We start from the raw sequence: 16,348 nt of genomic DNA, 5'->3' as shown, positions 1-16,348 counted from the left end.
AATTCAAAGGCGGGGCCTGCCCAGCATGGGGCCGGCGGGGGGGTGGGGGTGGTTTGCCCAGCATGGGGCGGGCGGTGGGGGGTGGCCTGCCCCTGGGCCTTGGATACCAGGAGTCACCTAGCATGTAGCACATCCTTGACTCTGGGATCCTTTTCATCAGCCGCCCCATGAAGAACTCGGATCCGAAGAGCTCAGTGGGGATGAAGGCGCCGTACTTCTGCAGGCCCACTTCGTAGGGGGAGAACTCGCACCACTCTGCACACGAAGCCACAGGGCAGGGTGTCAGTCTCAGGCTTGGACAGCCCCGTCCCCCCTCCTCACCGCTTCTACCGGGTCCTGGACCTCGTGGGGCCTGGGGCAGGGAGGCTGCAGTTCCCTCGAAGGGCACATGGGGGCGCCCGCGACCAGCCTCTGCCGGCAGGGCACGACTCTACTTAGTAGCCTGCAATGGCTCATTTGCTCCACCAAATTGGATAAAAGGAGACCACAACTGACCTCGAAACAGGGCAGGTCTCTAGAGTCCCTCCTTCTGGTCAGCTTAAGAAATATGTAGAACCTCTTCCCTATCCATCAAACCTCTGCTCCTAGAAAAGCCACAAGACCCCACCAGACTGATCCATCTACACAGAAGGGGTAGTAAAGTCAATTTCTTCAGTTGTCAGTGCAGTCTTTTGATGTAGACTTTGGCAAAACTATGGTGGCGGGGTATGTGTGCTGGGTACCTTTGCTTGCTGAGAAGGGACCCCCTTATAAATTTCTAGCCACCAGTGTTACCTCTGAAATCCTGGTTGCTTACATCATCCTTGACATTGATGGTGAGGTAGATGGGCAGGGGGTTCTGGCCCTGGGATAAAGCAGCACGCTGATCTGACAGTTTGCATTCATTTCTCTGTGGGGGGTTGGGGGGAAGGGGATGAAATGGTTAAGGAGAAGAAGCAAAGCCGCCTGGAGGCAGTGCAGAATTAAGGGGACAGTTTGGACACTCCAGCAGACCATTTCCTGGCTCCTGAGCCCACCAGACCTCTGTCCAGGTCCCAGCTGACACTGGTCAAAGCTGCTCTTAAAATGCACCCGTAGAATGTTCACCCACGCTTGGGCTATTCACCATCCCAGACATATGGACAGGAGTGGGACTGAATCTGCCATTTAGGGCTGTTCCTGGGAGTCCCAGGGTTCTCCTTGTGTCTCAAGGACCAGAGAATAAAAAGGTAGGGGTGGAAAAGGCCACCATTGTCCCTCTTCATTCCCATAATTTCCACCCCACTTTAACTCGAGCAAGTCCATTTTTCTTATCTACTTGGCATGCCTCTCATAAAATTTGTTTGGGAGGGGAAAAAGAGCTGCTTAAAAAAAAATTAAATGAAAGGCTTGGAAAACTGTGCACTAGATGGGCCACAATCCCACTTAGTCCCCAGAGATCTGTGTTGCAAAATCAGAGTGGGAACCTGCAGATCAGCCAGGGCCACAGGCCACTTCCCGAATGAATCAGCCAATATAGACAAGGCCAGTTGAGGTCTTACAGGCCCAGGCTCTGACCCTAGACCCTAAGCAGCTGCCTGCTAGGTGGCCATCCACGGTTACTCAAGTGTGTGAAGGCCACTGAACCTGCGTGAGATGGTAAACATATGTGTGGGACAAATAACACTTGGGCCTCCCTTGAAAGGCAAGCAGGGTGCCTGTCACAGTGGCCCAGAGATCTGGGCACGGCAGAGCTGACTGTCCTGGAAGTACAGAAAACTATAGCCTCAGAGAAGAACCCAGTCTCAAGGGAAAGAGCCTCCTGCCTTGGCCAGAGTGGAGGAGCACAGATCTCCCAACATCAACCCTAGACTTGCTTTCCGGGGAAACTGGGCTCCTCCCACACCAAACGTCAGGCAACACTCATACTTCTGTTGTCAAAAGCCTTGGTGCTTTTCCTCCTCAGCACATGGGGCACTAAGTAGAGTTAGAATTATTAACTACCACTTGTTGATATAATTCCCATTTAAGGAACAGCACAGAGCAGGGCCAGAATTTAAACCCCATCCTGCCTGAATCCAAAAGCCAGTACCCTCAGCTTCTGCCTGCATCATAAGGACAGATTAGATGGTGGGTAATCAAGAGGGGGACGGTGGGTGGGATCCATCAAAAGCTTCGAGCACTGGGCACCTGGGTGGCTCAGTTGGTTAAGCATCCAACTCTCCATTTCAGCTCAGGTCATGATCCTAGGCTCATGGATCCCAACCCGTGTTGGGCTCTGAGCTGAGTGTGGAGCCTGCTTGAGATTCTCTCTCCTCCCTCTGCCCCTCTCCAACTGGCACCTGTGCTCTCTCTCTCTCTCTCTCAAAATAAATAAACATTTAAAAAAAAGCTATTGAGTGCCTCAATTCTGAACCCCCTGACATGCAGGAGGCACTTAATTTTGTTGACAGAAAAAAACCAAGGAATGAATGCATTCTGAAGACGAGGTTCAGGTAATCCTTGGTTTCTCAAATTGTTTGGGTTTTCTGGAAGAGGGAGCCTCCTAGAAAATAATTTGCCGTCCTTCTGTCTCCTGGCAAGTTCTATTTTGAATTCAGAACTCCTCAGATACCTTTGGGAGCGGGGCAGAGAACCACGGGTCTGGATAGAAATTAGGTGGAAAGTTCTGCTTTAGGGCCAAGCAACAGCCAAAGTTGGCTCCTCCCTGGGGCCTGTGCAGCTGGAAGGGTCCGGGTGTTAGCTGAGCTCACCCTGATGTCCAGGAACACAGCATCCCTGGGGATGCCACTGCTCTACCACCACCCACATGGCTCTCACAGCATCTGAGAGCCCCAGCACAGACTGCTTCCCTTCTTGGGCATGTAGTGCTCTGATTGTTAGATCTCAGGGCAGAAGGAACCTCCTCGGGCCCGTCTTCCGTGTGGTAGCCATGAGAAGGAGCATTGCAGATTTTCAACTAAGGACCTCAGCTGCTATGCTCTGAAATCCATGACTGAGTTTGTGCTGGGGTCACACTTCCCACTGGGCTGCTCCCAGCCCCTGACTGACATGAGGGATACTGAGGCAGGCCCATGCACGCCCATGGAGGGCACAAAACTCCTCTGACAGATGACTTGTCCAGAAGACTCTCCAAGAGCCTGCTGAACCTTCTGGACCAGCAGTCTAGGATGCTTCCACCCAGCTCTTCTTCCCTCTTTCCTCCACTTGGGGTCAGACTTGTATCACAGTCTGATGACTCGCCAGCCTCCTCCAGGTCCCTCCCCATTTTCTTTCCTGGTGTCTTTCGCATGGCTCTCAGAAGACACGCTCTTCTCTGCAGGACTGTACCTACACCATCCCCACCACGAGGGTCTCAGTCATACTCTCACAGGGTATGTGTAAACAATCCCACCGTCTTCTTCCGTAGTGCACTTGGGCACCTCATGCTTCCTATGGTCCAAAGATGAATCTGCAGGTCTAACCTAACTTCCTTCCACTGAAATGGAAGTCCAGACTCCCCCTCATGAAGAAAGAGAGCTGGACATCAGCCAGGGCAGGTCGGACCCCAGAAGAAGCTGAGTACCTACCTCATCCCCCAGACAGGCCTCAATCAGAAGGCCCCAGAAATCTGTAAAGGTGACCTTGTAGCCTTCCTGACTGCGCTGCCGAAGCTCCTCCTGGAATTTGCAGAGCTGGTCTGGGAATAGGGCAGGCATCTTGTCCTTGACCACATGCCTCCGTGCCTCAAATATGGCCGGCTCCAGGTTTTTGGAGGACCAGTCAGGATCACGGTACAAGGTAGCCATGGTCCTGGAGACAGATAGGCATGGGGAGAGAACTGAGCCAGCCCTGGACCAATCAACACCAGACCCTGGCCAGAGAGAAGGTGGACAGGTCACGGGAGACCCTGACCAACCAGGTCAGAAGCCTGGAGGAAAGGGGTGAACATTATTATTCATAGTCACGATGGCCACCCTTTCCTGACTGCCTACCACATGCCAGGTAGAGCATGTTGCTTAAGAAAGAAGACTCTGGGGGCACTTGAGTGGCTCACTTGGCTAAGTATCTGATTCTTGATTTCAGCTCAGATAATGATCTCATGGTCCATGGGATCAAGCCCTGCATTGGGCTCTGCACTGACAGCATGGAGCCTTCTCGGGACTCTCTCTCTCCCTCTCCCTCTGCCTCTCCCCCATGCATTCTCTTTTTTCTCTTTCTCCCTCTCTCAAAATAAAGAAAATAAACATTAAAAAAAAAGCGAGGACTCTGGAACCAGGTCTTCCTGGTTCAAACCCAGACTCTGTCACTCACTAGCTGTGTCATCTTGGGCAAGTTATCTAACTGCACCTCACATTAGTTTCCCCATCTGTGGAATGGAGAGAACTATGATAATTGTACCTAACCTCACAGAGTTAATGTGAAGATTATACAAGTTCATGCAATTTAAAGTGGTTAGAACAGTAGCTGGCACAAAGTAAGGGCTGGGTCATGGAGCGGTGAGGCCAACAATTGAACCCAGGCGTGGCTGATTCCAAACCCTGGACTCTTTCCACTCTGCCACATTAATTCCCATAATTATAATGCTGGCTAAAGATTTATTTCGCCTTCTTCTTAACTTATATGTGGGCAGTGGTAAAAGAGTGAAACAAACACAGGGATCCCCCCAGCCCTGGGTTTTTGCCTTTTCATGGCCTGGACCCAACCTTTCTGTCTATGTCAGGACAGCACCTAGGAACCCCATATCCTGCGGGGGACCTTGTCTGTGGCTTCACTGTTGTCTGAGCAGTGGCCTCTTCCTTCACAGGGCTTGTTTCTGGTCTGGGAAGGTAGGGGTTAGTCAAGAGATTTCATCAACAAAAAGAACCCTACTCTCCATAAGATTCATTCTTACTTTTACATGTTTAAAAAGCTTTCAAAACCATTATAAATGATTGATTTAAAAATTAAAAAAAAATTTTTTTAATTTTTTGAGAGACAGAGAGAGACAGAGCATGAGCGAGAGAGGGGGGCAGAGAGAGAGAACAAACACACATAGAATCCTTAGCAGGCTCCAGATTCTGAGCTGTCAGCACAGAGCCCGACGCAGGGTTTGAACTCATGAACTGCGAGGTCATGACCTGAGTTGAAGTCGGACCCTTAACCAACTGAGCCACCCAGGCGCCCCTAATTGTTTTTTAAAAAAATTTATTCGATTGATTTTAAAGAATACTTTGCAGTGCTTCCCCAGGCCAGGAGACCCTCCCCCCTTCCCCCCTTCCCCTTAAGTTTCTCCTAGTCTTCTGCTTGGCCCAGCAGGGCCAGGAGGATACAGCTTCCCCTCCACCCTGATGGAAGCAGGATTTATCTCCTTAATGTACCACCCATGAGCAATGCCAATAAATGTCAACTATCCTTCTGTCCCATCTGGGCTGAAGCCTCGGAGTTCTGATGCACCAGCAGCCCTTGGTTTTCCTAGGGCAAGTTCATATCCACTGCTCAAATGAAAGTTACTTAGAGGTCCTCCAGGATGAGGGGCCCAGCTTGGGACATTGAGGGCTCAGACGCCCATTAGTCCCTGACAGAAAATGCAGTTGTGGTCACGGGGCCCCTGCCGCCCTGGACCAGGGCTGTGTTATGGCATCAGTGAGCCTCTTCCACCGTAAAGACATTAAAAATTATATTTTATGACTGCTGTATAAAAACAAATATAATAATGTTATTTATTAAAACATTTCCTTCATCCTAGAAGTTCTTCTTTTTTTCCTGACCTTAAAAGAAAGTAAAACATTTTTGTGGGCTTCTACAAGCATCGTGGGCCCTAGGAACTGTGACTTCCGCGGAGAAGTGGATGTCACGCTGGCCTCACCTTGGGGGGCTTGCTCTCCTTGCTCATCAGCAGAGAGCAAGGAGGTAGGAGCCTGAGGAAGCCGTCAGGGCAGAGGGAGGGGCGAGGATGGGGGGTGGGCCGAAGTGTGCGCAGCCAGAGCTGGGCCAGCTCCACCCAGCCTGGGATACTTGGCATGGCTGGAGAGGGCACTGCATCTTCCCGGCAGGATGGGGTCAGTGGCAGCAGTGGTTCACTCACAGCTGGCCACCGTGCTCCAGGGTCCCTGCCACAGCCTCAAGGTACCTGGTACTGGGAGAGGCTCTCACAACTACCCCATGGGGTCAGTGCCATTGTTATCCCTACTTTACAGATACAGAAACTGAGACTCAGAGAAGTCGAGCCTCTGCCCAAGGTCACACAGCTCTAAGTGGCAGAGCTGCCCAGTCTTTGTGAGTCCCTCTACCTTGGGGTGGGGAGAGCTTCACCAGAGACCCCAGGCCAGCCCATCTACTGCTTTCTCTGGGCCCCACCAGACAGTGACACCCAGCTCCTTACCAGGTGGCCCCTGACAGGCCAGTGATGTAGCTGGCACAGTTCAGGATGTTCAGCTTCTGCAGCCCCAGCAGGTGGCCATACATGGCGGTCATGGATCTTGCTCCACCCCCAGTGGCCATGATGGCTATCAATGGTACCTGGGGGCATAGAGAGGCAGACTGTTGAGGCAATGCTGGGTGGGAGATGACATGGAGTGACAGACAAATGCTTAGATGGAGGAAGCATAGCTGGCTACGGACAACCAGAGTGAGGCTTTGGGTGGCCTAAAAACGGCCTTTCAGAGTGATGGGCCACCCAGTAGGTCTAGGATTAGATCTTTGCTCCAAAACCAACAGTTGGTGAGGGTCTGAAGCCTCACACAGTTTGGTCAATCAGAACATCACGGCCAGGAGAGTTCTTAATGCTGTTAGTCTGGTCCTCAGTTAACAGCTGAGGACACTGGGGTCCAGAGGGCCAAGTAATTTGCTTCAGAACCCAGCTAGTGTGTGATTCCCTAATGGTTTCCTCTAGAGAAGCATATGATATTAGGACACCAGGCCCAGACCCGGCACACAGTATGTGCTCAGTATGTACTATAACTGATAACAGCAGAAATCCATGAATTGTTGATGTGGGAAGGAGCAGGGGTGTCACCTCTGGCTTTATATAGGATTAAGATGCCTTGCAGTTTTTCCCTAAAGATGGGAGGGCAGGGAGGAGGATCTTTGCCAAGATGTACTCTGTCTTTGAGTGGGGATTGTAAGATCCTTCTGTCGCCTCAAGGCTCATCACAGCTCTCTGCAGGCATGAGGTCTCCATCCTCTCGCCCAGGGTCAGCCTCAGGAGTCCGCACTTGCAGGGTGACCTGCTGCTCAGGGGGATGTGGGCCTTGGTCCATACCAGCAAGGTGACAAAGGCTCTAACAAAGGCACACTGTCTGCCCCATGGGAAGAAGCTGGCCCAGTGAGGGGAAGCTGCTTCTTTGGGGCTTCTGACTGCTGTTCTTTCTGGAGGTCCTGTATCTGTGCATGTTTGCGGGGAGGGAGAATTGAAGAACAAAGAGCCCAGAGCCTTTTGGGGGGAGATGCTAGAGCTTCAGATGTTTCCTGGCTGCGAGGGGCCATTTTGTCCCTGTGTAAAGACCTCAGGACCTGTTAGTGCATGGGGAGGGGCCACTGGGGCTCCTTCCTTTCTCTCTCCGCTTTGCCCTCCCTTCCCTTTGCAAACACACAACTGAATCACCTCCAGCACAGCCCTCAGCTGGGCACCCAGGAAAGGCAGTGCCAAAGCCACGCTGGGGCAAAGGAGGGCTTGGGGGTGGCTGGCAAGGAGCAGTGTTGAAGGACCAGCTCAGTTCAGAGGGGGACTAAGCCGGGCTGGCAGACCTCTGCTTACCCACCTCGTCCGTATGCAGGTCCTCCTCCAGCTGCAACACCTGTTTCAGTGCCTCGGCCACCACCACCTTCCGCTTCTGCAGAAACTCCAGCTCTGCCTGGCATAGGCTGAAGCCCAGCCGCACGTCAAGCGTCTGGGGGCTACAGGGACAGAGGGCCTCGGCTAAGTGGTCCTATAGATTCCACTACTATGGAGAAGACATGGCTTTGGGGTCAGTTGGACATAGGCTTGAAGCCTGGTTCTGCCCTATACCACCTCTGTGACCTTGGGCCTCTGCCTTCTCATCTGTAAAATGGGGCTAACCGTGCTTAACTCCCATTCTGTCTTCAGTACTTAGTGAGACTGACAAACGAGCAGCCCCTAAAGCCTTAGGTGATGCACTCTAAACAGGTCCTCGACAAAATCAGGGATTCGATGAAACCCTGCCTCCTCAGCACGATTTGGAAACTCCAGAAAGGCTTCCCCCCGGTATCTTGAGGGATACCACCAGGTTACTTGAGGTTACCCCCAGGTAGCCTGAGGCCAGATGTGGGTAACAAGGAGCCCTGAGATCCTTGTGGCCAATCCCTGTGGTCCAGGCTCTACAGTAAGGGATTTCCTGGGGAGCTCTCATTCTTCGGTAAGTTCTTCCTGCTCCTGGAGTTAATACTCTTTCTGTGTGTTTGTGAAACTGACAAAAACCCTTTATAGTCCTGATGTCACCCTATCATCCCTACAGGTCCACAAGGCAGGTGGGGCAGGAGCTGCTTCCGCATGTCCAACAGTTGCCTTATTTTTATCACATCCCTGCCCTGGACAAGTTCAGGCTCTTGGCCTGGCAGTCAAGACCCTACCTGGTCTGTCCAACCTCACCTTTTACTACTTCTTAGAAGAGGTCTGTTGGCTCTCAGAGCCCAGAAGTAGTCCCAGTTCTGAGCCTTTGTGCAGCCCTTGCCTTCACCAGAAGCTTCTTCCATCTGCCTACTTATAACTCTTGTGTTCTCAGGTTCAGCTCCCCAGGGGCTCTGGGTGAAGGGACCTTGACAATTTCTGACCTGAATCTTACTTAGCAGCCTGACTCACTAACCAGATCACATGTCCTGGAAGGCAGAGCCTGGGAGCTCTGCCGTTGTGTTTCCTCCATGTCAAGCATAGTACTAGAGACACAACTGTGAGGAAATAACTCCTTCCTTGGCCTCGACAAAAACTAAATAACAAAACAACAGCAGTTGATATTTGCTGAGTGTCCCCCTTGTCAGACAGATCACTGAGTACTTCACATGTGTTCTCTGGACATGTATTCACTGGATCCTCAGAGCAAGGCAAGAGTGGACAGTATTCTTGGTTTTGCTCCAGTTTACAGATGAGAAAAACTGAGACCTAGAGACGTTAAATAACTTGTCCAAGGGCTAATCAAATTGTAAATGGTCACTTGATATTTGACAAGGGTGCCAAGACAATTTAAAGGGGGAAAGAATAGTCTTCTCAACAAATGGCGGGGGGGGGGGGGGTGGGGGGGACAACTGGACATCCACATGCAAAAGGTTGAAGCCAGATCCTTATTTCCTGCTGAATGTATACAATAACTCAAAATCGGTCATAGACCTAAGTGTGAGAACTAACAGTATACAACCCCTAGAAGAAAACATGGGAGTAAATCTTCATGACCTTGGATTAGGTAATGGTTTCTGAAATCTGACACCCAAAGCATGGGTGACAAAAGAAAAAATGTAGATACACTGTGGACTTCACAAAGTTAAAAACGTCTTTGCTTCCAAGGACATTATCAAGAATGTAAAAAGACACGGGTGCCTGGGCGACTCAGTTGGTTAAGCATTCAACTCCTGATTTCAGCTCAGGTCATGATCTCACAGTTGTGAGATCGAGCCCCATTTTGGGCTCTGCACTGGGCATGGAACCTGCTTAAGATTCTGCACATGCATGTTCGCTCTCGCTCACTTGCTCTCTCACTCTCTCTCTCTCTCTCTCCAGATAAACAAGAAGAATGTAAAAAGACAACCTCCAGAATAGGAGAAAATATTTGCACATCATATATCTGATAAGGGACTTATATCCAGAATATAAAAAGAACTCTTACAACTTAACAATAAAAGGTAAATAACCAATTTAAAAAAATGGACAAAGTATTTGGAGAAGAGACATTTCTCCAAAAAAGATATAAAAATGGCCAAAAAGCCCATGAAAAGATGCTCAACCTCCTTAGCCATCATGGACATGCAATTCAAAACCACATTTTACCCCCTAAGATGAATAAGAGGGGCAGACAGAAAGAGGGTACTTTACCAGGGTGTAGACTTCACGTGTAACTCACAATTCTCACCCTGGGAAGTGAAAGATGAACAGCTTTGCAGAGACAACTTAGAGCCAAGTGGTCCCAACTGACAAAGTGGAGTCTCACCATACTGTCCACCCCGACTTGACTCAGCACACACATGTGCACACAGATAGGTACATATGCACATACATGCACGCACAAGCTCCCCTCATTGCCTCTTCTGGATTCCCTCTGCGATCCTTCTCTCAGCCTCTACACATTCTCTTTGGCTCCCTGCTGCAGCTTACAGCCTCCTACTCCTCCAAAACTCCTCTGTCCCACCTGAGAGACCCCCACGCATCACCACCCCCCAGGCTCTCCCCATCTGTCTGCCGCAGGAGCTTCGGGCTAAGCTGCTCAGGGGCCCCTTCTCACACCCGGGCCCTTACCACCGGCAGGGTCACCGCCTGGCCGTCAGGAAGGCAATCGAGGGGCTGGCAGACAGGGCTGTTCTTGCGCGCACAGCAGCAGCAGGGCTGGAAGGATAGGCGGGTTCTGTGAGGGGGGTGAGGGGCTCCTCTGGCAGCCCCACCCGCACCGGTGCCCTACGCCACCCCCACTGCCACTGGTCTGTACCCCACATCTCCACTGGCTCTTGGGCACTTCCACGTGCATCCGGGGCTGGAAGTACTTGGGGTAGTGGAAGCAGGACAGGTTCAGGTAGCAGGGCTCCTGGCAGTGCGAGACGCGCTGGGTGTGCTCGAAGGACTCCTTTACTGTCACCAGGAGGTCCTTCACTGGAAGAGAGGACAACGGGCCTGAGCCCCTAGAAGCCCCTTTCCCCACCCCCAGCCTGGATCAGGAAAATGCCGAGCTGGAGGAACCCAGGACGGGGGTTTACAAGCATCGAGGGCCCTGGTTAAAATGCCTCAGAGTCTTACTCTGTAGGGCCACGCGGATCCCAGGAATCTGCAATTAACAAGGCTGTGTGTGGTGCTGACAAACGAAGTTCCCAGAAAGCCCTGAGATACTGAGTCCTCTGGACTGGTCCCCCTCCTACTACATTGGAAGCAGGACCTCACCGCACCACCCGTTCGGGCGTGTGGGTCCTTCTCCCCGACCCTTCCCCATGTGCGTGTGGCCAGGCTGCTCTCCTCTCTTGGGACAGGACTGGAAGACTTGAATGGGTGAGATGGGGTGGCGCGGTGAACGGAAGAGTCTTGTAATTGTCGATCTCTTTGGTCCCTGCCAGCCATAAAATTCTAGGACCCTCCATGAATTATAATATGACCAGAGGAATGGGTGCAGCTAGAGGGGCCCTGGGTGTTGCCAAGAACCTCTGGTCTGGCAGGAGTGCAGTGCAGACCGGCGTGGGCACAGTGGGCAGGGATGTGCCTCTGACCTCAGCCCAGGGCGCTCATCAGGCCTGAGAGGTTCTGAGGGTCATGTGGGTACTTGGAAGAGCATCCTCCTTCCAGAGCAGGGGAGGGGGCGGGATTCATGGCCCCTGAGGGTGGTGTGATCCCGAGGAGCCCCAGCCAGGCTCAGTCCTGACTGAGCTTAGGGCAGCGGTGGGAAGAAAGACTACCTGTTCCCCCCTCCACCCCCCCGCAGCAGCGGGGGTCAAAGGACTCACTTTTCCTGCTCTTCTTCTGCCTCCTGCATTCTGCATGAACCTCTAAGCAGGAGACTTGTCGAGACTAAAACAAAGGAAGGGAGAGTCCATCTGGTCACAAGCTGTGTCCTCCCTCTGCCAGGCCAAAGGGAGGAGGTGAAGAATGAGGGGATAAATTCAGCGCTGGGCTGATTTGGGGCTGACTCCAGGGAACAATGGTGCTGACCACATTTTCTGAACCCAGTCAAGGCTTCTCATCTCCTTAAGAGATGCAGTGTTTGAAAATGAAGCCGTCCTGAAAAATCTAGGATGTAGGGTCACCTTTTACTAGGGGCCATGTTCTCAGCTACAGGTCAGGGATAGAACCTGAGGGATTTGGTCCAAAATAAAAAGAGGGGACATTCCACTGTGAGCTTTGGAAGTGAGAACTTCCAACAAAACATTCTTCTAAAGTCAAATTCCTTTACCACAAACTCCCAAAGGCTGATTTGGCGGTGGGGGGGGGGGGGGGCGGGGGGAGATCTCCTTGAATCCTAAGGCTTTAAATGCATTTAACTGAGATGTCTGTACCAAGAGCTGAATTATGAAAATCTTTTAAATACTGAGCTTGTGCTTATAGAGGGATCGGACCTGGGGGGAAATGGGACAGAGACAGATTCTGGGAGGAGGCTGCTTCCAAGTGGGTGCTTTTACTGGGGAACCTCCCAAGGGGAGGGGCCATCCTTGTGGGACACAGGATGCTGGGCCAGGGTATGGATGCCCCAGCTCCCTCCTCCCTAGAAGCAGGGACCCAGTCCCTGCTCCACCCATCCAAGCCCCCAAATGGCCTGCTTTAGTTAGTCTGACTCCTGGCGGCCTCCGGGACAGGGGCTCAGCTTCTGTTCCCCTGGGAGCAGCAGCCATATGAGGCCTCTGGAGCTACAGGCACCTGGAAGGACAATTACCACCAGCACGCCGTTGGTGACGAGGGTCTCAGGTGGAAAGGGACTGGAAAACAAAATGAGAACTCCCTGTCAGTTATAGCATTCTTGCCTGGTTTCTCACAAAGGTGTTGAAAAACCTAAATAGGGTCAATAATGAAAATTTATGAAAAATAGCAGCTTAAGAAACATTAGCTCTGCGGGTTGTCAAGGGAAAAAGTGGCAAACATTTTAAATAGAATAGGAAAAAAATAAATGTATAGGATGGAAGGAAAAGAGTTCCTCTTTTCTTTCTTCCTTTATTTCTTTATTTCCTTTCTTTCTTTTTTTTTCTTCAGGGATAATGCTTCTTTATGCCCAGCTGTAGGGAACTATGAGGATAAATAGGTAGCAGCAGGGAGGGGCCTGAGCTCACCAGCTGCAACAGATGCAGTAAATAGTTCTGGTGGCAAAAATGACCCATTCTCCTGTCTGCGCTTTATTTAATTCATGCATTTAACAAACACTTATGACCCAGCTAGAGAGGGGCCTGGTGAATATGAAATGTCTTCATGTTATAAAGTCAGGAACATAAGCCTCCAAGGTTACAATTAGTCTAGGGGAGTCCACAGCCTCCCTTGCCAAAATTAGGCCCAAGATGACTGTGTCTCCAGATCAACTCTTATTACCAATTGTGACACGTTTCATTTCGCAAGCTATAAGGAATTTTCCCCCCTAAAAGTCTTGTTAGATCAAGAACTGGAGGAGAGAGCCCAGATTTCTTCAATGGGAAACAGAGTTGATTTTAATTTGTCAATCAGCTGTTGATAGGAAATGAGGCACCCCAAAGAGTTCCAAGAGCCCCTAGGCAGAGGACTGTTGGAGTGGAGTTTGGTAAGCCTTCTTGTTACCCTCCCCCTGCTCCTCTGCAGATCCTAACATGGCAGGGGTGGCAGTGGGGTGGGGAGGGTGTGGTGCTCAGCTCTACCAAGACTATGGAGAGGAGTCAGCTGCCCAGTTTGCCCAATCACAAGGCACACTACCATCCTGAGCAGACTTCTCCCCTCCCCTTCCCATTCCCTTCCCCCCTCCTCTTTTTGTCCTCTTCTCTTTCCTATCTTCCAGCTCTGGGGCCTAATTCTACTTGAGTTCCCAGCATAGTCGTATCTTCAAGACCTGGGTCATTTTCCTAATTGAAAATGATGGGAAATAACCCCATATGTTGGGCCTGAGCATCCTCTTGATGTGATTCTAGAGTTGGGTGCAGAGGGGGAGAGGCTGCTTCAGGCCAGGGTTTGGGGGAGCTTATTCTAATAATTTGGGGTTGAGGATGAGACACCCTGGTCCTGACCTCTTTCTCAGCCTGGCATCTACGAGACCCCATCACCATGTGGCAGGAATTCTTCCCAGAGGCCACTCTCAGGAATGCAAGGGAGCTGAGGCAGGCAATTTGGCCAGAATTCTTAATCTTTGAAGCCATATTGATGTCAGTAGAATAGTGTGAGTAGGGGTGGGGCCCGGGCACCTATAGTATTTAGAAACCCTCAAGTGATTCTGATGCACCCTGTGGGGTGTCAGGGGTAAGCGTGGAAGAGGGGAAGGCAGCAAAAAGGCAGACTAGGCTCTGAAATGCTTGTGCCTGGAGCCACTGGGGAGTGAGGACTTCAGTGGGGTCCTACGGGGCTGGGACTTACTCACCTCTCCTCCAGCAGGAACTCTACCTCCAGCTCTTCCATGCCCTGGCAGAGGGATAAAAGGAAGGCAGCTGTGAGCTGGGGCTGTACCTGTCTTCCCCAGAACATGCCCCTTTAGCTTCTACCCCCCGCTTCCCATTGCTCTCCTGAATTCCCAAGGGGCTCAGCACCTTGGGCAAAAGAGAGCTGAACTATTGTCCCCTGTAAGCTCAACTCTGAAGGATAGGGACTCCTTCCTTCATCCATTCCTTCCCACCTCTTGTATAATTTCAGGAAGTTGTGACTTCATTGGACCTTAATTTCCCTGCCAGAATGTAATTCAGGCAAGAGCAAGGATACTCATTCTCTGCTGTGTTCCCAGTGCCTGGAACATAGTAGGAAATAAAGTTCTGTTGAATGACTGAATGGGTAATATCCTGGTCTTTTCCAGCTCTTTCTCTGATTTTCAGATTTACTCTTCTTTTCCCTCATCTGTCCCCTGTTCCCTGGGCCATCCCAACAGCAGGACTCGGAGGGAAGAAAGGGAACCAATACCTATTACACCTCCATTTTGTACCGGGAACAGTGCTAGGTGCCTTAATCATGTTTTCCCATTTCAATGTCACAACGACCCTAAGTGGTAGGTATCATCATTGCCATTGGATAGATGAGGAAACAGAATACAGAGGAATTAAATAAATTCTGCAAGGTTACACAACTAGTAAGAATAGCACTGGGATTGACCCAGCAGTACTATCTTTTCCTCACTTGGTGACAGAGAGAAGCCCATAGAGTGGCATCATAGAAATAACCAGCTGCTCCTCATGAGGCAGGAGGCTGAGGGACTGGACACCTGCACCCACCTCTGGGTTGAGTGGGAACTTCATATGGGTTTTCTTTCGGAAGCAGAGCTTGGTGAGGTCATAGAGGACTGTCAACAGGTGGTCATTTGGTGTCACTGTGTCTTCATCACAGATGCTCAGCTCCAGCACGTTCTAGGGGAAAAGGGAGGGTGCAAGTCTGGTTACTGTGTTTTTATGGACCCATTCCCTAGCAAGGAGGTGGGTTTGAGGTCTGGGGAACAGCATGCAGATCCCTGCCCAGGTATGAGAGACTTCTGTAGAAAAATGAACTCGGGCGGTGGGGGATAGTGTCTATACCCTCCTTTCCAACTCTCTGAAGACTTCCTGACCCTCTGCTCTGATTCTCCTGGATAATTTTTCTCTTTTGCAAGGTTGGGAAGGGCCTGTGAAGTGTGAGGGATGTCATTTCACCTGGGGGAATGATGGAAGTGCAGAACAAGCAAAACCCTTCCCAAGTCATAGACTGTGTTCAGCACTGGGACCCCAGTTGCTGAAGACAGCCCATTAATTACTAGAAAACCCAATTCAGGGAAACTAACACCTTAACACTCCAGGGGAGTGATGTGACAGGTTACAGTGATTCTCATACTTGATGGCCTTGGGGTGAGGTATTTGAACTCTATACTTTGGTTTATCAGATCCTAATAAGGTCTTATGAGTGGTCCCAAAGCTATGTTAAGAGTTGAACAGCTGCCCTGTCATCTGGCTGAACACTGAGGTCAGTGGTTTTGGGTGACATGGATTAGCCTCTGAGGTCTCTGGTTCCAAGGATCCTGGGAGATGTGGGTTGGGGCTGGGTTTGCCTCTTTGGTCCCTACCAGGTGGACATAAGGTGGTCTGGTGGTTCCCTACTGAAAGAGATTTTCTAGAAACACAGACATGCCCCACAACCAACCCCACATATTCATATGAACAGCTCCATAGCTCTTTAGACAAAGGAAGTTCAAATTCTGCTTTCAAGATGGCAAACTGAGCCCATGCCAAAAACCATATATATGATATGGTTATCAAAACCATATATATGATAGAAGAGATATTTTTATAGTAACAGTATAAAGTCCTTCTTGAAAGTTAAAAGGACTCATCATGAACCAGAAATAAATAATCATCCTAAAATGTGGAAGCAGTAAGCTGGAGATGTCAAGCCTCAAGTATCCCAAGACTGGGGTCAATACCTCCATGATGAAGCCAAGTTTGTTTTAAGAGCACTCTGCTTGGGATGCTCAAGGGAGAATTCTCCCATAGGAGATGTGAACACAACTTAGAATCACCATATATCTGAGGAAGGCCAACACCATGAAAAAACTCAACAAAGGAAAGAACAGACACTCAAGGAATTAGAAATAATAAAGCCTTCTAAAAAGGATTT

The 16,348-nt window shown here is 50.5% G+C and overlaps 1 protein-coding gene and 1 long non-coding RNA gene across 5 annotated transcripts in view; one reads left to right on the top strand and one right to left on the bottom strand.

Moving 5' to 3' along the window:
• Positions 1-16,348, bottom strand: part of PLA2G4E (phospholipase A2 group IVE) — a 60,353-nt gene that overhangs the window by 9,426 nt on the left and 34,579 nt on the right. For 3 of the 4 annotated variants that reach the window (XM_019442471.2, XM_019442469.2, XM_019442470.2), the window contains exons 4-15: positions 14,980-15,111; positions 14,142-14,182; positions 12,489-12,531; positions 11,566-11,629; positions 10,566-10,726; positions 10,379-10,465; positions 9,959-9,996; positions 7,680-7,815; positions 6,302-6,438; positions 3,528-3,750; positions 775-889; positions 118-255 (exon numbers count right to left, since the gene is read on the bottom strand). In XM_019442471.2, coding sequence (XP_019298016.2) covers positions 118-255; positions 775-889; positions 3,528-3,750; positions 6,302-6,438; positions 7,680-7,815; positions 9,959-9,996; positions 10,379-10,465; positions 10,566-10,726; positions 11,566-11,629; positions 12,489-12,531; positions 14,142-14,182; positions 14,980-15,111 — 1,315 coding nt within the window. Of the gene's footprint in view, positions 1-117; positions 256-774; positions 890-3,527; positions 3,751-6,301; positions 6,439-7,679; positions 7,816-9,958; positions 9,997-10,378; positions 10,466-10,565; positions 10,727-11,565; positions 11,630-12,488; positions 12,532-14,141; positions 14,183-14,884; positions 14,959-14,979; positions 15,112-16,348 lie in introns of those variants that run through there. The other variant, XM_053889166.1, reaches the window with a different exon arrangement.
• LOC109263112 (uncharacterized) overlaps positions 1-16,348 on the top strand; it is a 30,002-nt gene that overhangs the window by 6,844 nt on the left and 6,810 nt on the right. The gene's annotated exons all lie outside the window — the stretch shown is intronic.

Source organism: Panthera pardus, unplaced genomic scaffold, assembly GCF_024362965.1.
Source record: "Panthera pardus isolate Hobbes unplaced genomic scaffold, ASM2436296v1 HiC_scaffold_24, whole genome shotgun sequence".
Lineage (NCBI taxonomy): Eukaryota > Metazoa > Chordata > Mammalia > Carnivora > Felidae > Panthera > Panthera pardus.
Note: the sequence above shows the minus strand (reverse complement) of the source record. Positions and strands in the feature narration are given on the sequence as shown.